The sequence below is a fragment of the Sprattus sprattus genome (genome assembly GCF_963457725.1).
Source record: "Sprattus sprattus genome assembly, chromosome: 18".
In the NCBI taxonomy this organism is placed as follows: domain Eukaryota; kingdom Metazoa; phylum Chordata; class Actinopteri; order Clupeiformes; family Clupeidae; genus Sprattus; species Sprattus sprattus.
The window spans coordinates 5721351-5735827 of NC_137916.1; the positions used below are offsets into that span (position 1 = coordinate 5721351).

At 47.7% G+C, this 14477-nt stretch overlaps 1 protein-coding gene across 1 annotated transcript in view; it reads left to right on the plus strand.

Annotated features, from left to right (window-relative positions):
- Window positions 1-108: 108 nt before the first annotated feature.
- Window positions 109-14477, plus strand: part of prr12b (proline rich 12b) — a gene marked incomplete at its 3' end in the record, with an annotated part of 23047 nt that continues 8678 nt past the window's right edge. Inside the window, exons 1-7 of the mRNA XM_080856315.1 lie at window positions 109-230; window positions 6759-6916; window positions 7382-7543; window positions 7692-12325; window positions 12535-12717; window positions 13547-13621; window positions 14294-14477. The exon at window positions 14294-14477 is cut by the window's right edge and continues 660 nt beyond it. Of these exons, the coding sequence (XP_080712441.1) occupies window positions 148-230; window positions 6759-6916; window positions 7382-7543; window positions 7692-12325; window positions 12535-12717; window positions 13547-13621; window positions 14294-14477 (5479 nt within the window). The 5' untranslated portion in view covers window positions 109-147. The remainder of the gene's footprint in view (window positions 231-6758; window positions 6917-7381; window positions 7544-7691; window positions 12326-12534; window positions 12718-13546; window positions 13622-14293) is intronic.

Here is a 14477-nt window from a genome sequence, read left to right on the forward strand (position 1 = left end):
TGAGGACTTGCTAGTGAAACGGGAGAAATAAACAGACACCGAGCGCAGAGGAAAGGATACAGGGAGAGATAGTGTCTACAATTCAGGATATTCCTCCCTCCCCTCCCCCTCTCTGTCTCTCCATCTTCATCCCTAGCCTTTTCTTTAATGGATAGAAATTATCCTGGAACAGGATTCGGAGATTTGGGCGCTGGAACGGGATGGAGTTACGAGAGATCAGCAAAGGCAAGGTAGGCGGTTGCGCTCGTGCAAGTGGACTTTCATACACTGAATGCATAAACACGCTTTAGCTGGCTGCAACAATGCCATGCCTATGGACGCAATGCAATCCATAATCAGGCTTTCCTTCTCATACACTAATTTTATTAACACGGTCCAGGTGCATGTATCAGTAGGCTATTGTCATTAGCAGTGGAGGAGGAGGGGGTGTCTAGAAAATGCAAGGAATGCGATTGAGAGGCAATGCTTAATTCGGAAGGTAGACCGAGACAGAAAAAGAGGGGAGGGGGGGAGAGGGGCGAAAAGAAGGGGGGATGGGATGAAGGATATCGTAGCAGCTAGCTGGCTAGCTTCCTAGCGTATTATCAAAAATGAAAAATCAAACGTTCATTGTGTTCACAGGGGAGCATGCAGGGCATTACGTCCCCTGACTCCTGTGATGCAAATGTGGTTGTCTCAGCTAGCGCATGGGTTGCAATGTGAGTTGACAAGGCAGCATTGGGAGGCATGTAATCACAGAAATCAAATGCATTTTGATGATGCCAGGAGAGCTGCTAGCTACTGTAGGCAGCTTGGCACTATAGCCAAGGCTATGTGTCTGCAAAATGGAACGGCCTTAATTCGAGAAATGCACAGTGGTGCAATATTATTTCTCTGTGCTGTAAAAGCAAGCCGGCTGGGTTAAAATTAGATCCATATGCTTATAATAACGAGCATGGAAATGTTCTTATTGATTACAGACGATAATGTAAACAATGCAGCATCACGTTACCACTAGCACATTTTAAGGTAGTTTGACTTTAAAAAAAAAAAAAAAAAAAAATAGTAAAAAGTCTTCATTGCGTAAGACATATACATAAGACTACTAAAGCATGACATGGTACCACACAGATTATAAAGAAACTGCAGTTCATTTTGTGAGTCACATTAATATTCTAACTGTGAGAGTATATTTTTGAATAGAAATAGTTGGCAATTTTATAGATATGGATTGATGCAGAGTTGGTAGACTACAATAGACTAGTTGTCAAGCAAGTTTCATATTACGAGACTCGTTTCCTTTAGCAAGCCCACTCCTGGCATTTTGAAAGACATACCTATGCATAGAAGCTGGGTAATGTTACTCTTATTCTCAGATAAGGGAAACCGACTGTTGTTCTAACGTTGCTAGGCTAGTGTTGTGTGATATAATGTACTATGCAGATTACATTACAACGGAATTATTACCGCAGAAGTGCAAATATATTTTTGAAACACATTGTCAGGTCAATTTTAAAACATCTAATTTAAAACCAGATTAACAGACCAGTGTGGTCGTAACAAGCTAACGTTAGTCTTGGTTATGTGATGAACAGCTGCAGTGTTAGCCAGCTAGCTAGCAAGCTAATGTAAGCTATCAACGGAGGATCTTAGCATAGCTGGCTAATTTGCAACCAACTGTTTTTTTTCCTTTCTATTGAAATGGATGATACATTATTTTGTTCTGCAACCCAGAAATTGGTAGCCTACTGTCTTGAACTGTATCGCATCTATCTTACGTTTCCATTTGCCAAACTCGGCCGTCTCTCTCAGTGATTCGCGGCCTGTGAATTTCAAAGGCTGCCCAGCTGCGTAGCTAGTCGCCGTGACAACCAAATCATTCCTGGTGGTCGTGCGTTCATGTATCCATCACCAGCGAAGGGGACGTGGAGATGCGCGCTGTGGATTCAGTTGTAGGTTAGCGAAGAACAATCACCCGTTCTCCGCCATAAAGTGACTATAAATCTCTGCAAAGACATAGTAGACTGTGAAGTAATCTTCGGCCTTCTATGCCTATCTTGCGAGAAAAGTATAATGTATAAAGCATATAATTATTTATGACATCTCTCAACAGCTCAATGCTTCCTGTTACAACAGCCAAATTGCTGCCTAACTTTTTACATAAAAATGAACACTTGAAGATCAGTCATGACTCATGCATACAATACAATATCTTCCTATAGCCTACCCATGTATCAAATGATGTTACTAAATAACTGTTTAGGAGTTCTACTAATTCATAGTTGCCCTGTTGTGGGAGCTCTTCTAAATATTAGCAGTTCACTGCATAGCATTCATGTCTAAGCATATTTCAAGCACATTAACCACCCGTCTGTTAGCTTAAGATGTAACTGCCAGTCAACCAACCAATGCTGTAATCTAATAGTTGACATGGATCTATGTCCAGGTCACCAGGTGTTTAAATGTCACATAAATGCTGTGGTGTTATACAGTCACATATTTGTACTCTATACAGCCATCCACCCTTTGTGTATTTAGTCCCAATTTGATCAGCCTCTTGGAGTTTTCCTGCACTGAATGTTGACGTGTTGCTGCTGCGAGTTGCTTTATGATCGTGATTCTCAAGGGCATCAGTAGACTTACAGCCAGATTGATGGAGCTCAGGCTCTGAGCTGGTGATTACCACCATTAAAAAGGTACTGCAAACAAAAAAACGTTAAAAAATAAATAAATGATAGGGCTGTATTCTGTTGAAGCACATCAATGCTTGTGTTAATATTGACAGAATTACCCCTTTTATAAAGATTATCAATATTTTATGGTTTGAAAATTGCTCAATATGCCATCTGCAGTTTAAATTCATCCTGAACCTTGCAAGGGCGATGCTGTTTTAGAGGACTTTTCGACGTCATGAAATGGGCGTCCTACCTCCTCCGGCCACCGCCCGTGAGTGTCACTTTCATTTGGTGATGGAGACTCATCATTCACATAAGTTTAGCGATACTTATGCAAGGCACCTATTTGCATCTCTTGTCTGGTAATCAGTAGCCTACCACGTTTAGCTATAATAATTGTATTCGTTGTAATAATCATTTACCAGCAGTACAGAATTTAAGCGTGTTAGTGGGAAACTAGTAGTCATTGTTTGGCATTATTTGTATTCACTCAGAGTTTGCATACTGTAACATGACATTCATCATGCCAACAACATAGTGATCAGCTAGTGCGCTCGCTATCCAAACAGAGGAGGTGGGGTTTAGTCTATGTTTAACATAATCTATTCAAAATGTTTAAATATGGTTAAGTTGCTCAGAAATCTACAAGAACCTGCTAACTGTATTTATGGTGGTACTGGTGGTCCCTGATGGATGGAGGCTTCTTCTTTCTGAATCCCTATAAACAGCATGTTCTTGTTAGGAAGCTCTATGTGGAATGAGCTCCGCCATCATTAGTGGTAGCTCTATACAGAACATTTAATGGAGCTAGCTAATTCATCCCTTAATTTACTACCTCCTGCTCCTTTTCACTGCCTGAGAACTACTGTCTACCAAATGAAACTAGAGAGAGAGAGAGAGAGAGAAAGAGGGTGAAGGGGGAGAGGGTGGAAGCTGGATTGGTGCTGAGGATGGAGATGCGAGTGCAGAGAGGCGGAGTAGAGGAGCAGGCAGGAGAATGATGGGATGTAGAGAGGAGGGAGTAGAGGAGTAGGCAGGAGAATGATAGAGAGAGGAGGGAGTAGCGGAGTAGGCAGGAGAATGATGGGATGCAGAGAGGAGAGAGTAGAGGAGTAGGCAGGAGAATGATAGAGAGAGGAGGGAGTAAAGGAGTAGGCAGGAGAATGATGGGAGTAGACGAGCAGGCAGGAGAATGATGGGTCAGACAGATGATGAAGCAGGACCAGACTTCCCAAATGCCCACCACTGTTTTGTCTTGACAGCTGTGGAGTCTGGATGTATTTATTTGCATGAAATTGCTCAACCTTATGTGTGTGTGCGTCAGGGTCCATATCCCTGGTATAGTTTATCTGTAGCCAGTGGGAAGGACTACAACTAAACAAGATTATTATCAAAGCAATGGCACTACGAGAGGAGATGAGTCAAATAAATAATGTATTTTTCCACATCAGCAATGGTTTGGGCAATTAGAATTTCCCCAGCGAAGTGAACTTGACTGCTTAAGGTTGCTGTAGTATTTAGCGTCACCTCATATCAGATAAACCCAGAAAGGGCTTTGGCTGCTGATGTTTCGATAAAGTATGTCCTCCTTATAGAAACCGAAGAAATTGTCTGATTGTCATGATGCGTCTGACAATCAAAAACACATTTTCTATTCATTGCCACTGAAGACGTGGTGGAGGTTTTGGAAGGCGAAAATGAAACATAATTTGATAAAATGTTGGAGGCGTGTCAGCATCCTTTTCAAAAACACCATTGTCATGTGAATGGGGCCTAACGCCTATGTAATTCTTTCCGCATCCACAAGTACGTGAGGTTCCACTACGGTCCGAGTGACGTAAATGTCATCATCAGAGAGTGTACGCGAGGCTCTGTATGAATGTCCATATACCCTCCAACTTGTTGTGTGCAGCCACTACATGTTTTTATAAGTGTCCTCCAAGGTAGTCTAATAAGAACAACTACGCATCCACGATGTCCGCAGCTGTCCGTGTACGCGTCTGCAAGGGAGTATATTTTAGGCCTTAGTCTCCAGTCACTTTACACCGCTGTTAAGGAAAGGGGGAATTAAGTGGTCAGAGAGATACAATTACATTGATAAATCAAAAACAGGCCTTAAAGGTGATGTGGAATTTTGATATTAATTTTATTCATTTCAATCTCAACATCATATTATTAAATTTCTGTGAAAACGGTCAATATTTAAATTCCTTGAACTGGAATATTTCAGTGTGGATATTTTTATTTTTTTATTTTTGCTGTACACCCTGTTCTCTACAATGTTGTTATCACAAATACATTTGGGAATGTGTATCCTGTTACACTGAATCGTAACGTAACATAATATCGCTCTGAAGTCAGAAAGACTGAAGGGCAATCAGCAGGCTTAAGGGTGAAGCCAATCCTTGGAAGAGTAAAAACGAATTACTTGTGTTTGGCAACTATCTCATCAAATTACATGGTTGGGCTCCTCATCTTTTTTCCATCAATTAAAATTGAAGTGATAAATCACTGCATCTGTTCAATGACTAGTCTTTGGTATTTGTGTGTATAGCTACCAAAATCCAGAGGGACACCTGTGTGTGTGTGTGTCTGTGTGTCTGTGTGTGTGTGTGTATGTGTCTGTGTGTCGGAGTGTGTGCAGTGTCTGTGGCCTCTTAAACTGGATTTTCCCGCGAGTGTGGTGTAGATTGACTGAGCTGCGGTCACGACAGAGGCAGGGGAGTGTGGGAAGTGTTCTGTAATTGACTCTGAAGGCCAGAGCTGAGGATTCATCAATGAGAGCAGTGTTTCTCCTTCCAGTAGTCCTGCCCAGCTGCCATCGGCTCTGACGGACTCAGAAGAGGGGGTGCTGCTGAAAGACTGCAACCCCAGAAGCCACAGTTGATTGACCAGTCGCAGGATTGGCCTGAGTTTTTAAGACCTATGCTTGGAACAGAAGACACAGCTAGTTGACAAACACATTTTAGCTGGCTGCTGTATTTTTTTGAACTCTACATTTATTTAGTCTTTTCCTCATTTACTGCACTGTAATTTCCTCTGTCTTACCACACTCAAGAAGGATGTGTGCAGCACAAGCCTCCTTAGACAAATCTAAAGCAAACAGACTGCATCTCACAAGCCTTCTTAGACACATGTCAATCAAACAGACTGAAGGATGTGTGCAGCACAAGCCTTCTTAGACACGTGTAAATCAAACCGACTGCATCTTTCCTTTTGTTCACTGGGAGTGTCTTCATGGCAGGGCAGAGTAAGTGGGGAGCACACACACACACCAACGTAACAGATTCCTCTCCTAGGTTTTAAAGGCGTCCCACAAACAGCTGGAACTTGCTGATGCATTGGTGGAGATATCTCCCATTCACCCGTCCCACACGCCACAAATCACGTCCTCCCTAGACTGCCAGAGACGAGACATGCTGGGTGCCAACTGTGATCTCATCTTGAGAATCCACATGTAAAACTGGACTCAGTTCAGACCTAATTTGAGTCCTCATATGAGAAGTCATCAGTGGAGTTTATATGAATGCATCAGCCATGTGCATCATGTATCATCGTCCTTTTTGAGGGAAAGTGAGGGTGTGGATACATAAAGACAGATTACAGTTGTAATATACTAGTGAGACAGAGAACTTGGGGATGAGGAGTCAGCAACCCAAGCAAGGTTTAGTTTGGGACTTACATTGAGCCTTTTGGATGAGAGGATAACAATATTGTTAATTTAAGGAGTGAATGATGAAAAACAAACCAAACTGAAAGCGATCCTCTGGTTTTGTATAAACAGCAGGAACAAACTGAAAAACGTAGAAAATAATCAAAACCTGTATTATCACAAACAAAGCAATTGTTAGGAGGAAAAGCACTGGCAAAAAATAATATCAGTTCAGGAGTTAAGAGTCGGTATTTTAGGTTCTTGTTTGGTGCAGATGCTCTTCTGTCTTACAAACTAACTACCAAGGATACTCATAACTCCTTGTCAACATGTTATTCATTGTAAATCACCATATTGTTTATAAACTTAATTGAAATTAGCATATGCAGCATTGCTTAAGTCTGGAACTACCTTCACACCCCACCCACCCCCTCTGTCTCTCTCTGCTTCAGTCTGGTGTATGGGAGCTCCAGATCCTCTCATCCCGACACAGAGCTACTCCACCGCCAAGCTTACGCCACACCCCACCCCTTGCAGGGATATGCAACCAATCATCACCCGGGGAGCTCTGGACAGAGTGGAGCCTGGGGGGCAGCAGGGAGGAGCTTGGGTAAGGATGACACATCCCATCACAGAGCCTTTTGCCAATTTAAAGATTATCACTTCAACATCAAACAACAAACTAGTGATACTTCATGCTGTAAAACTGACACCTAGTGAAATACCAATACCTGACACTGTTGCACTGGCATAAATGTTTGTGCACTTGCTCAGATGTTTGTGTACTTGCTCAGGTGTTTGTGTACTTGCTCAGGTGTTTGTGTACTTGCCTAGGTGTTGGTTTGTGTACTTGCTTAAGTGTTTGTGTACTTGCTCAGGTGTTTGTGTACTTGCCTAGTTGTTGGTTTGTGTACTTGCTCAGTTGTTTGTGTACTTGCTCAGGTGTTTGTGTACTTGCCTAGTTGTTGGTTTGTGTACTTGCTTAAGTGTTTGTGTACTTTCTCAGGTGTTTGTGTACTTGCCTAGGTGTTGGTTTGTGTATAGCTCTTAAGAGGCTCATCCCTCCTGCTCTCAGGTCTGTCAGGTCTGTTTGATCCTGGGTTGCATCACTCCAGTCCCTCTGGTCCTGATGCATCCGTCATGAACCTAATATCTGCACTGGAGTCCCGTGGGCCACAGCCACCCCCCTCTGCCTCCTCCCTCCTCTCACAGTTCCGAACCCCTACTTGGCAGACAGGTCAGTTCTGGGACCACCGACTTATACAGCTGTTATGTGAAAATCATTCAGTCATTGTTGATAGATGCTGAATTTTGTACTATTGGTCTAAGCACTAAGTGTCTTTAATTTTCTCCATTTCTCTTTTGTGTATCTTTTTTTGGTGTAGCAATGCATACCCCTGCTCCAGCTGAACTCTTCATCTCTGGTGCCCTCCCTGGCTCCGGATCTTTCCCCTCCTCCTCAGCCCTGTCAGCCTATCAGCACCCTGCTTCGTTTTCAGGCCGCTCTTTCCCAGGGGTGACTTCATCACTTTCACTCCAGGACTCCCCCACCTTCAGCCCCACCTCAAATGGCCTTCTGTCACCACATGATCCCCTTTTGCACATCAAGACGCCTTCTCAGTCCAGCCTAGGCTTTGATCGCCTGCTGTCCTCCCAGAGTGCAGCAGCCTACAGAGGGTCCCAAGACCCAACTGGAGGGCCGCCTTCGCAGGCACCAACCTCCTCATCTGCGCGACACTTACCGCCTCCCCAGTTCAACCTGCTCTCGTCCCAGTTGCAGGACCAGTCCTCCCAGTTGTACAACAGCTCTGTGTTCTCCTCCACGCCAGCTCCACCACAGCCACCATCCAGCCAAGAGAGGGCCATGGCTAGACAAGATAGTGTGATTAAACACTACCAGCGCCCTTCTTCTGCCCAGTCCCAGCTACCCTCCTCCACCCCTCACCCCCTGCAGCATTACCTCAGCTGTGGGGCAGGGGGGTATCAGCAGCAGATGCCCCACCACCGGCATGGAGGGATGTCCTGTAGCCCCATGGGGGATCATAGTCCATCCTCTGACCCCAAGCCCTCGCCGCGGTCAGATCAGGTGTACCGACCCATCATTCAGCCCTCCTATACCCCCTCTACCACTTCCTCAGTCTCCTCATCAGCTGGTTCAGGAGGAACCGTAGGCAAAGGGAGCAAAAGCTCCAGCTCTAGCAGTGGCTACTCCTCTTCGGGCTCTTCCTCATCCCGCACGCCCCACACACCACCCTCTGCTTCCTCCACCACCTCTTCCTCATCGTTGTCCTCTTCCAGTTCCAACCCCAACCCGTCCTCCAGCTCCTCATCTGCCCCCTCTAGACAACAGCCCCCACCTCAGTCAGCCCCTCCACCTCCTCCCCCTCCACCACCCCCTCCACCTGTCTCCTCTGCTCCGCCACAGCAGGCCCCTCCCAAGCCTTGCTTGTCTGCCTATGGCTCTCCTGTTGCCCCTGTCAAACCCTCTGCTGGTCTACCTGGTCAGACACCACCTCAGCAGCAGTCACAGTCCTACTCTCCAAGCCACCCACAAGCCTCCCACCTTCCCCAGCCATATGGGGGTTTCAGCTCCCCCCAGGCCCAGGACCTAAGTTCTAGCACTGTTGGTGCCGGGAAAGGTTATGGTGGCTTAGGGGTGACAGGCAGATCCTTCTCGGCTGAGGTGGTGTATGGGTCAGATTCCGGTTATGGTTCTCTGCCACCCTCACTTGGAGGAGCAGGAAGCCCGTCACTGAGTTTTGGTGGTCCGGGACACTCCCCTGCACTTATGGGGTCAGGCAGTGGGACAGTTTCTGCAGGGAGCGTCACTGGTTCAGTGGGAGGTAATTCAGGAGGTGGGGGCAGTGCTTCAAGTGGAGGAAGTGTTGGGAGTGGAGGTGGAGGAAGCTCATACCATCTTCCGGATTCCAGCCCATCACCCTCCAATGGATCTGGCATAATACGTCCAGGGATGCACTCTCCGGCACCTACCCGACCAGCCCAATCCCCTGGAGGAGCTGGGGGTAACAAGTACCTTTCATCTGTCCTCTCCCCTCAGTTCCTGTCATCCCCCCAGGGCTACCCTGACACACGAGGTCCCCAACCCCAGCCCCAGTCGTACCATCCCACCCCTCCAAAACCTAAGCCTGACACTGACATGCTTGGGGTAGAGCGGCCTCAGGAGGAGGAAGAGGAAGACGATGATGACTTTTTAATTCAGCACTTGTTACATGCACAAAGTCCTGCACCCCACCCATCTCAGCACCATGCCCAGCCCCCACCCCAGGTTTCTGCACAGCAGCAGCCAACACCACAGCAGGCCCCCCAGTCCAGAGACGGGGGTAAAAGTCTATCAGCCTATGAGTTAAACAAGGCCTCTGAGGAGCGGTACCACCTCCAAAGTGTGATCCGCACCAACAGTGCAACCAACAACACAGCTCCAGGGTCCACAGGTTCCAGTGTACCAGGAGGTCTGGAGAGCCATCTAGAAATGACTCTGAAGAAGCAGCAGCAGCAGCAACAGCAGCACCACCACCACCAACAGGTCAAGAGTGACAGAGTGCTACAAGGAGCAGGGGCTGGCGGGGGGCGGGGGAACTCTGACTCCCTCCCACACTCCCATTCCCACACACCTCACCCTCATCCTCACGACTCCCTGGGATCTGTGGTCCACTACAGCCGGGGTGACCCTTATTCCCACCTCCCTCACCCGCACAGCCATCACGCCCACCACACATCACACGCACAGCACTCTCAGCATTCCCAGCACCCCCACCCCCACTCCCTCTCACAGACCCACATGGAGCTGAAGAAGCCCCCTGAGCCAGCGGAAATACCGTACCTGCGGAAGACCCCAGACCTGCAGCACCAATCCCAGTCCAACCTCTCCATGATGGACTCTCCTCCTGACCAATCACAGCAGTCTCAGCCAGCCCACCTTCTTCAGTCCGTCCTCTCTCACACCGCTCGGAACAAGATGGAGGCCCAGCAGACCTCCCAGCAGCAACAGCAACAGCAGCAGCAACACTCAATGAACCAACAGGCCATGATCGGGCCGACAGGAGGTGCAGGAGCTGGAGGTGTTGGGGGAGTGGACACTCAGTCGCAGACCTCTCAGCTGCAGCTCCAACTTCAGTCCCAGACGTTAGAGTCCCACTACGGGCGTGGAAGTCAACGAGACCAGAGCCAAGTAAGTCAGAATTCTGTATCATCTCTGGATATGCTAGAGCGTTCCCTCGCCAGGACCACCAGCCGAGAAGGGGCTGGCACTGACAGAGGTGGTCATGGAGTAATGGGAGGAGATAGAGAAAACAGTGATCATCACAGACAGCAACAGCACAGGATTCCTCCACATCACCAGTCCCATCATCCCCAGCAAACCACATCGGACCTGCACGACTTCCTCTCTGAGCCGGACCTGGGCTTGTCAGCTCCTTCCCACATGCATCACATGGCCCCCCATCACCCCCACCAACATAGCCACCTTTCTCAACAGACCCACCCCCACCACTCAGCCCACCAACATCCCCACCATATGCAGCCACCATCTAGAGGTCCCCAGCCACAGACTCAAGCCCAGTCAAGAGAGCCAGAACCTCAGCTCTCCCAAAGCCAACTAGACCAGCTCAAGGAGCACCAGTTTAACACCACAAGCCCAGGGGCTAAAACTTCCCAAAGTCAGAATCAGCAGCAACAGCAGAGGTACTTGCCTTTGACATCCATTAGCTTTCCAGATTCTTTGCTCCAAGATGAGGACCGGTCATTCTTTCCTGGCATGGAGGACATGTTTTGCTCAGAAGACTACAAGACTAGTTGTGCAGGGCCAGGGGGTGGTACAACTGTGTCTGGGGGGCACGACGGCATGTCTGAAGGACGTGGACAGGGACAGGATGGGATGGATCCTGTCAAAGCAGGTGTTGGAGGCAGCGGTTATGATATGATGAGTCACCACGGAGACCAAGGGTACGAGCAGTACTGCCATAGCCTCTCAGAATCTGGAAATAGCACCATCCATCTGGACCTGGATTCCTTGAAGACTGATGAGCTTCCATCCACTGTCAACACTGAACAACTGGGTCTGATTCAGTCCCAGACACCTGGGATGGGTTTGGGAGGAACTGGCCCGGGAGGAGATGGTTCTGCAAACAAGATGATGGGTGGAGGAGTTGGAGGAGGCTCTGGCTCTGGGGGACTAACATCTCCGATCTTCTCCTCTCGGCCCAAGAAGCTACTCAAAACCAGCTCTTTCCACCTCCTGAAGCAGCGCAGAGACCCCAACTCTCAGGCCCAGGTCAAGAAGAACTATGCCCAGGAGTACGAGTTTGAGGATGATGAGGATAAAGCCAATGTACCTGCTGACATCCGTCTGAACAGCCGTCGACTTCCAGATCTACTTCCTGACTTGGTGTCCAGCTGTCGAAAGTCTGGTGCTGGCTCCAGCATAGACACCTTGGATCCACTAATGAGTGACCTGGACTTTTGCCAGTCATCTGGATACTCCTCTATTGGTCCACCTCCCCAACTTCTGCCACGGGATGGCCCCAAGAAGCGAGGGAGGAAGCCGACTAAACCCAAACGTGAGGGACCACCCCGACCAAGGGGGCGTCCTCGAATTCGTCCACTCCCAGAGCCTCCATACTTCAAGGGCCTAATGGGAACAGCAGTGGTTGAGACCAGAGGCAGGGGGCGTGGACGAGGTAGGGGTCGGGGCAGGAAGGACGATGCGATGCTGCAGATGCAGAAAGATTTGAACAAAGGGCAGAACCTCCATCTGCAACAGCAGCAGCAGCAGCAGCAGCACCACTACCAACCCCAACACCTCCAGCACCCACAGGAACAACAAACGCACATGGTCCAGATGCAACACCACCCACAGCAACAGCAGCACATCCACCCCCAACAGCAGCACTTGCATCAGCAGCCACACCCTCAGCCGCACCTGCATCCCCAGCAGCAGCACCATGCACAACAACAGCACCTGCCCCAGCAGCAACACCAGGAGCCCATCAGGCCAATCAAGGTAAGACATGGAATGGAAACTGGGACTGATGATTTTGAGATTGACAGCTATTTTAATCAGAAAATGCCTCTGTGATTTACCACTGTAGGACAGTTGACATTTCTGAAAAGTAGAAAGGAACTAAATAACCTCCTCCCCTTATTTTCTTCATTAATGTCCACATTATTAGCTTTGTTTCTCTACCTTCAATCCTCCTTTATTTTGTACAGATCAAGCTGCCCATCCCCTCCATGCCCTCTTCGGATGCTCTCCTGAGGACGGACTCCATGTCCAGCTCTGACCAGGTTCTGTCGGACGGGTCGCTGGGCTCCGCCCCCTCCCTGGGACTCAGTCCTGGAGCTGGGCTGGATCTAAACCGAGCCCAGGAGAAGATGAAGCACAAGGTTCCAGAGGTGAGGACCGCAGAGCCCTAGAGGGGAGAACAGTGACGAGGGGTAGGCTGTGAACCAAGCACTAAAGTGTAGGGAAGACTTCCACAGACGGAAAACATGGCCAGTGCACTTGTTGATAGGATTGCTGTGTTTGATAAGAAATGCACATCATTGTTTTGAGGAAGATGTTTTAGAGGTTAATCTGAATCATAACACCACTATGCAGTGTTTTCTCTACTAACTGATGGCTACACTGACCCCAGTTACATATAATCACATAATTGTCCTGGGCCTTATATTGTTTGGAAAACAAATGCAAATACCTGTGGATACCCAGCAAATTGCCAGGAGGCTCTTTTGTAAGCATCGGCTCATTTCAAATACAGCATGTAAGACCTGCTGTGAAGGTTACTTGCCTGAAGATTCTGAATAATTAATTAGCATCAATTAGATATTGTCTATATGACAGCATGATGTATTTTGAACATGAGGGGGAGGGAAAGGAGGGAAAAGGCCATTAATGTGGTGGTTTCCGGTGAAGACCAGTCTTTTCTTTGTCCACAAAAATGTGTAACCTTTGGAAAAAGATTCTTGATTTGTGGAGAGCAGTAGTTGTCTGAAGCCTGTGTTTGGCTGTTAGGTCTAAATTACAGAACATGCACAAAGGGAACCCATAGCACAGAGGCTTGAAGCAAACCAACAGACATTGTAGAACCCAAGAGCTCTAACTCCACGTTGGTGGTAGACTGAGGTAAAATGGTGACTTGTTGCCACAGCAGCAGGTAACCTGTAGAGACGAAACATATAATGCCCAGTAAAAGACTGTGCTGATGATTCTCCTCTCTCATAGATGGCCTGGGAGAGAGACATGGATGAGCAGATGACCCCAGAAGCATGGGCAGCTATGCAGAAACTCTCTAGCTCGGTGAGGACACACACATCTCTGTGCATCATTATTAATTTACGCTCTCGCATCCCTCCTTGAAGAGGAAGGGAGGCAATCCAGCAGCAGGGTGTGGAAAAATGTCTTATAACATTTTATTAATAATTATTTTAAGTGGCTCACCATAGTACCATCAAGCATGACCCCCCATCCCCCCTGAAAATCATCCAGATTTGTGAATTTGTACATACAGTACATGGGTGCTCGTGTGAGTGCATGGCCCTTTGTGAAAGTGGGCTCCCGCTAGAGGGCATTGTGCAGACCTGCACTCCGATGATTGACAAACCACTGTAATTGCTCTGTCCTTAAAAATGCAATAAAAAGGGAGAGAAAGAGTTGGCTGTTGCTAGGGTAGCAGTTGCCAAGGTTACACAATCATAGCAACCACCCTCAAGCGCCCCTTCTGTTCGGTAAGGTGAACTACCTTTGCAGACAGACACAAGTGAAAAATTAGAGCAGAAAGGTCATGTAAGAAGTATATTCTGCAGATATATCCTCTGTGTATCTTGCACCTAGCATGTTTTTTTGCCAGTGACTTTTATGCTACTCTTCTGTGGTGTCTCTCTGTTGTATTTACTGTCCTTTCTATTCACACCTTTTTTCTTACTTTATCTTTTATTAATTTTTCTGTTTTTTGTCATGATTCCTTATCAGACAGAAGACAAAAACCCAGAGCTGAAGTCTGGCTTCATGGCCTCTTTCCTGGACTTCTTAAAGACTGGCAAGAAGCAGACTGGTCCTGGCATGGACCCTGTGGATTCTGGATCTGTGAAGGGGGGTATTCGGCCTCTCTCTCCTCACCCACCACCTCCACCCCCACCCCCTCCGGCTCCCTCGT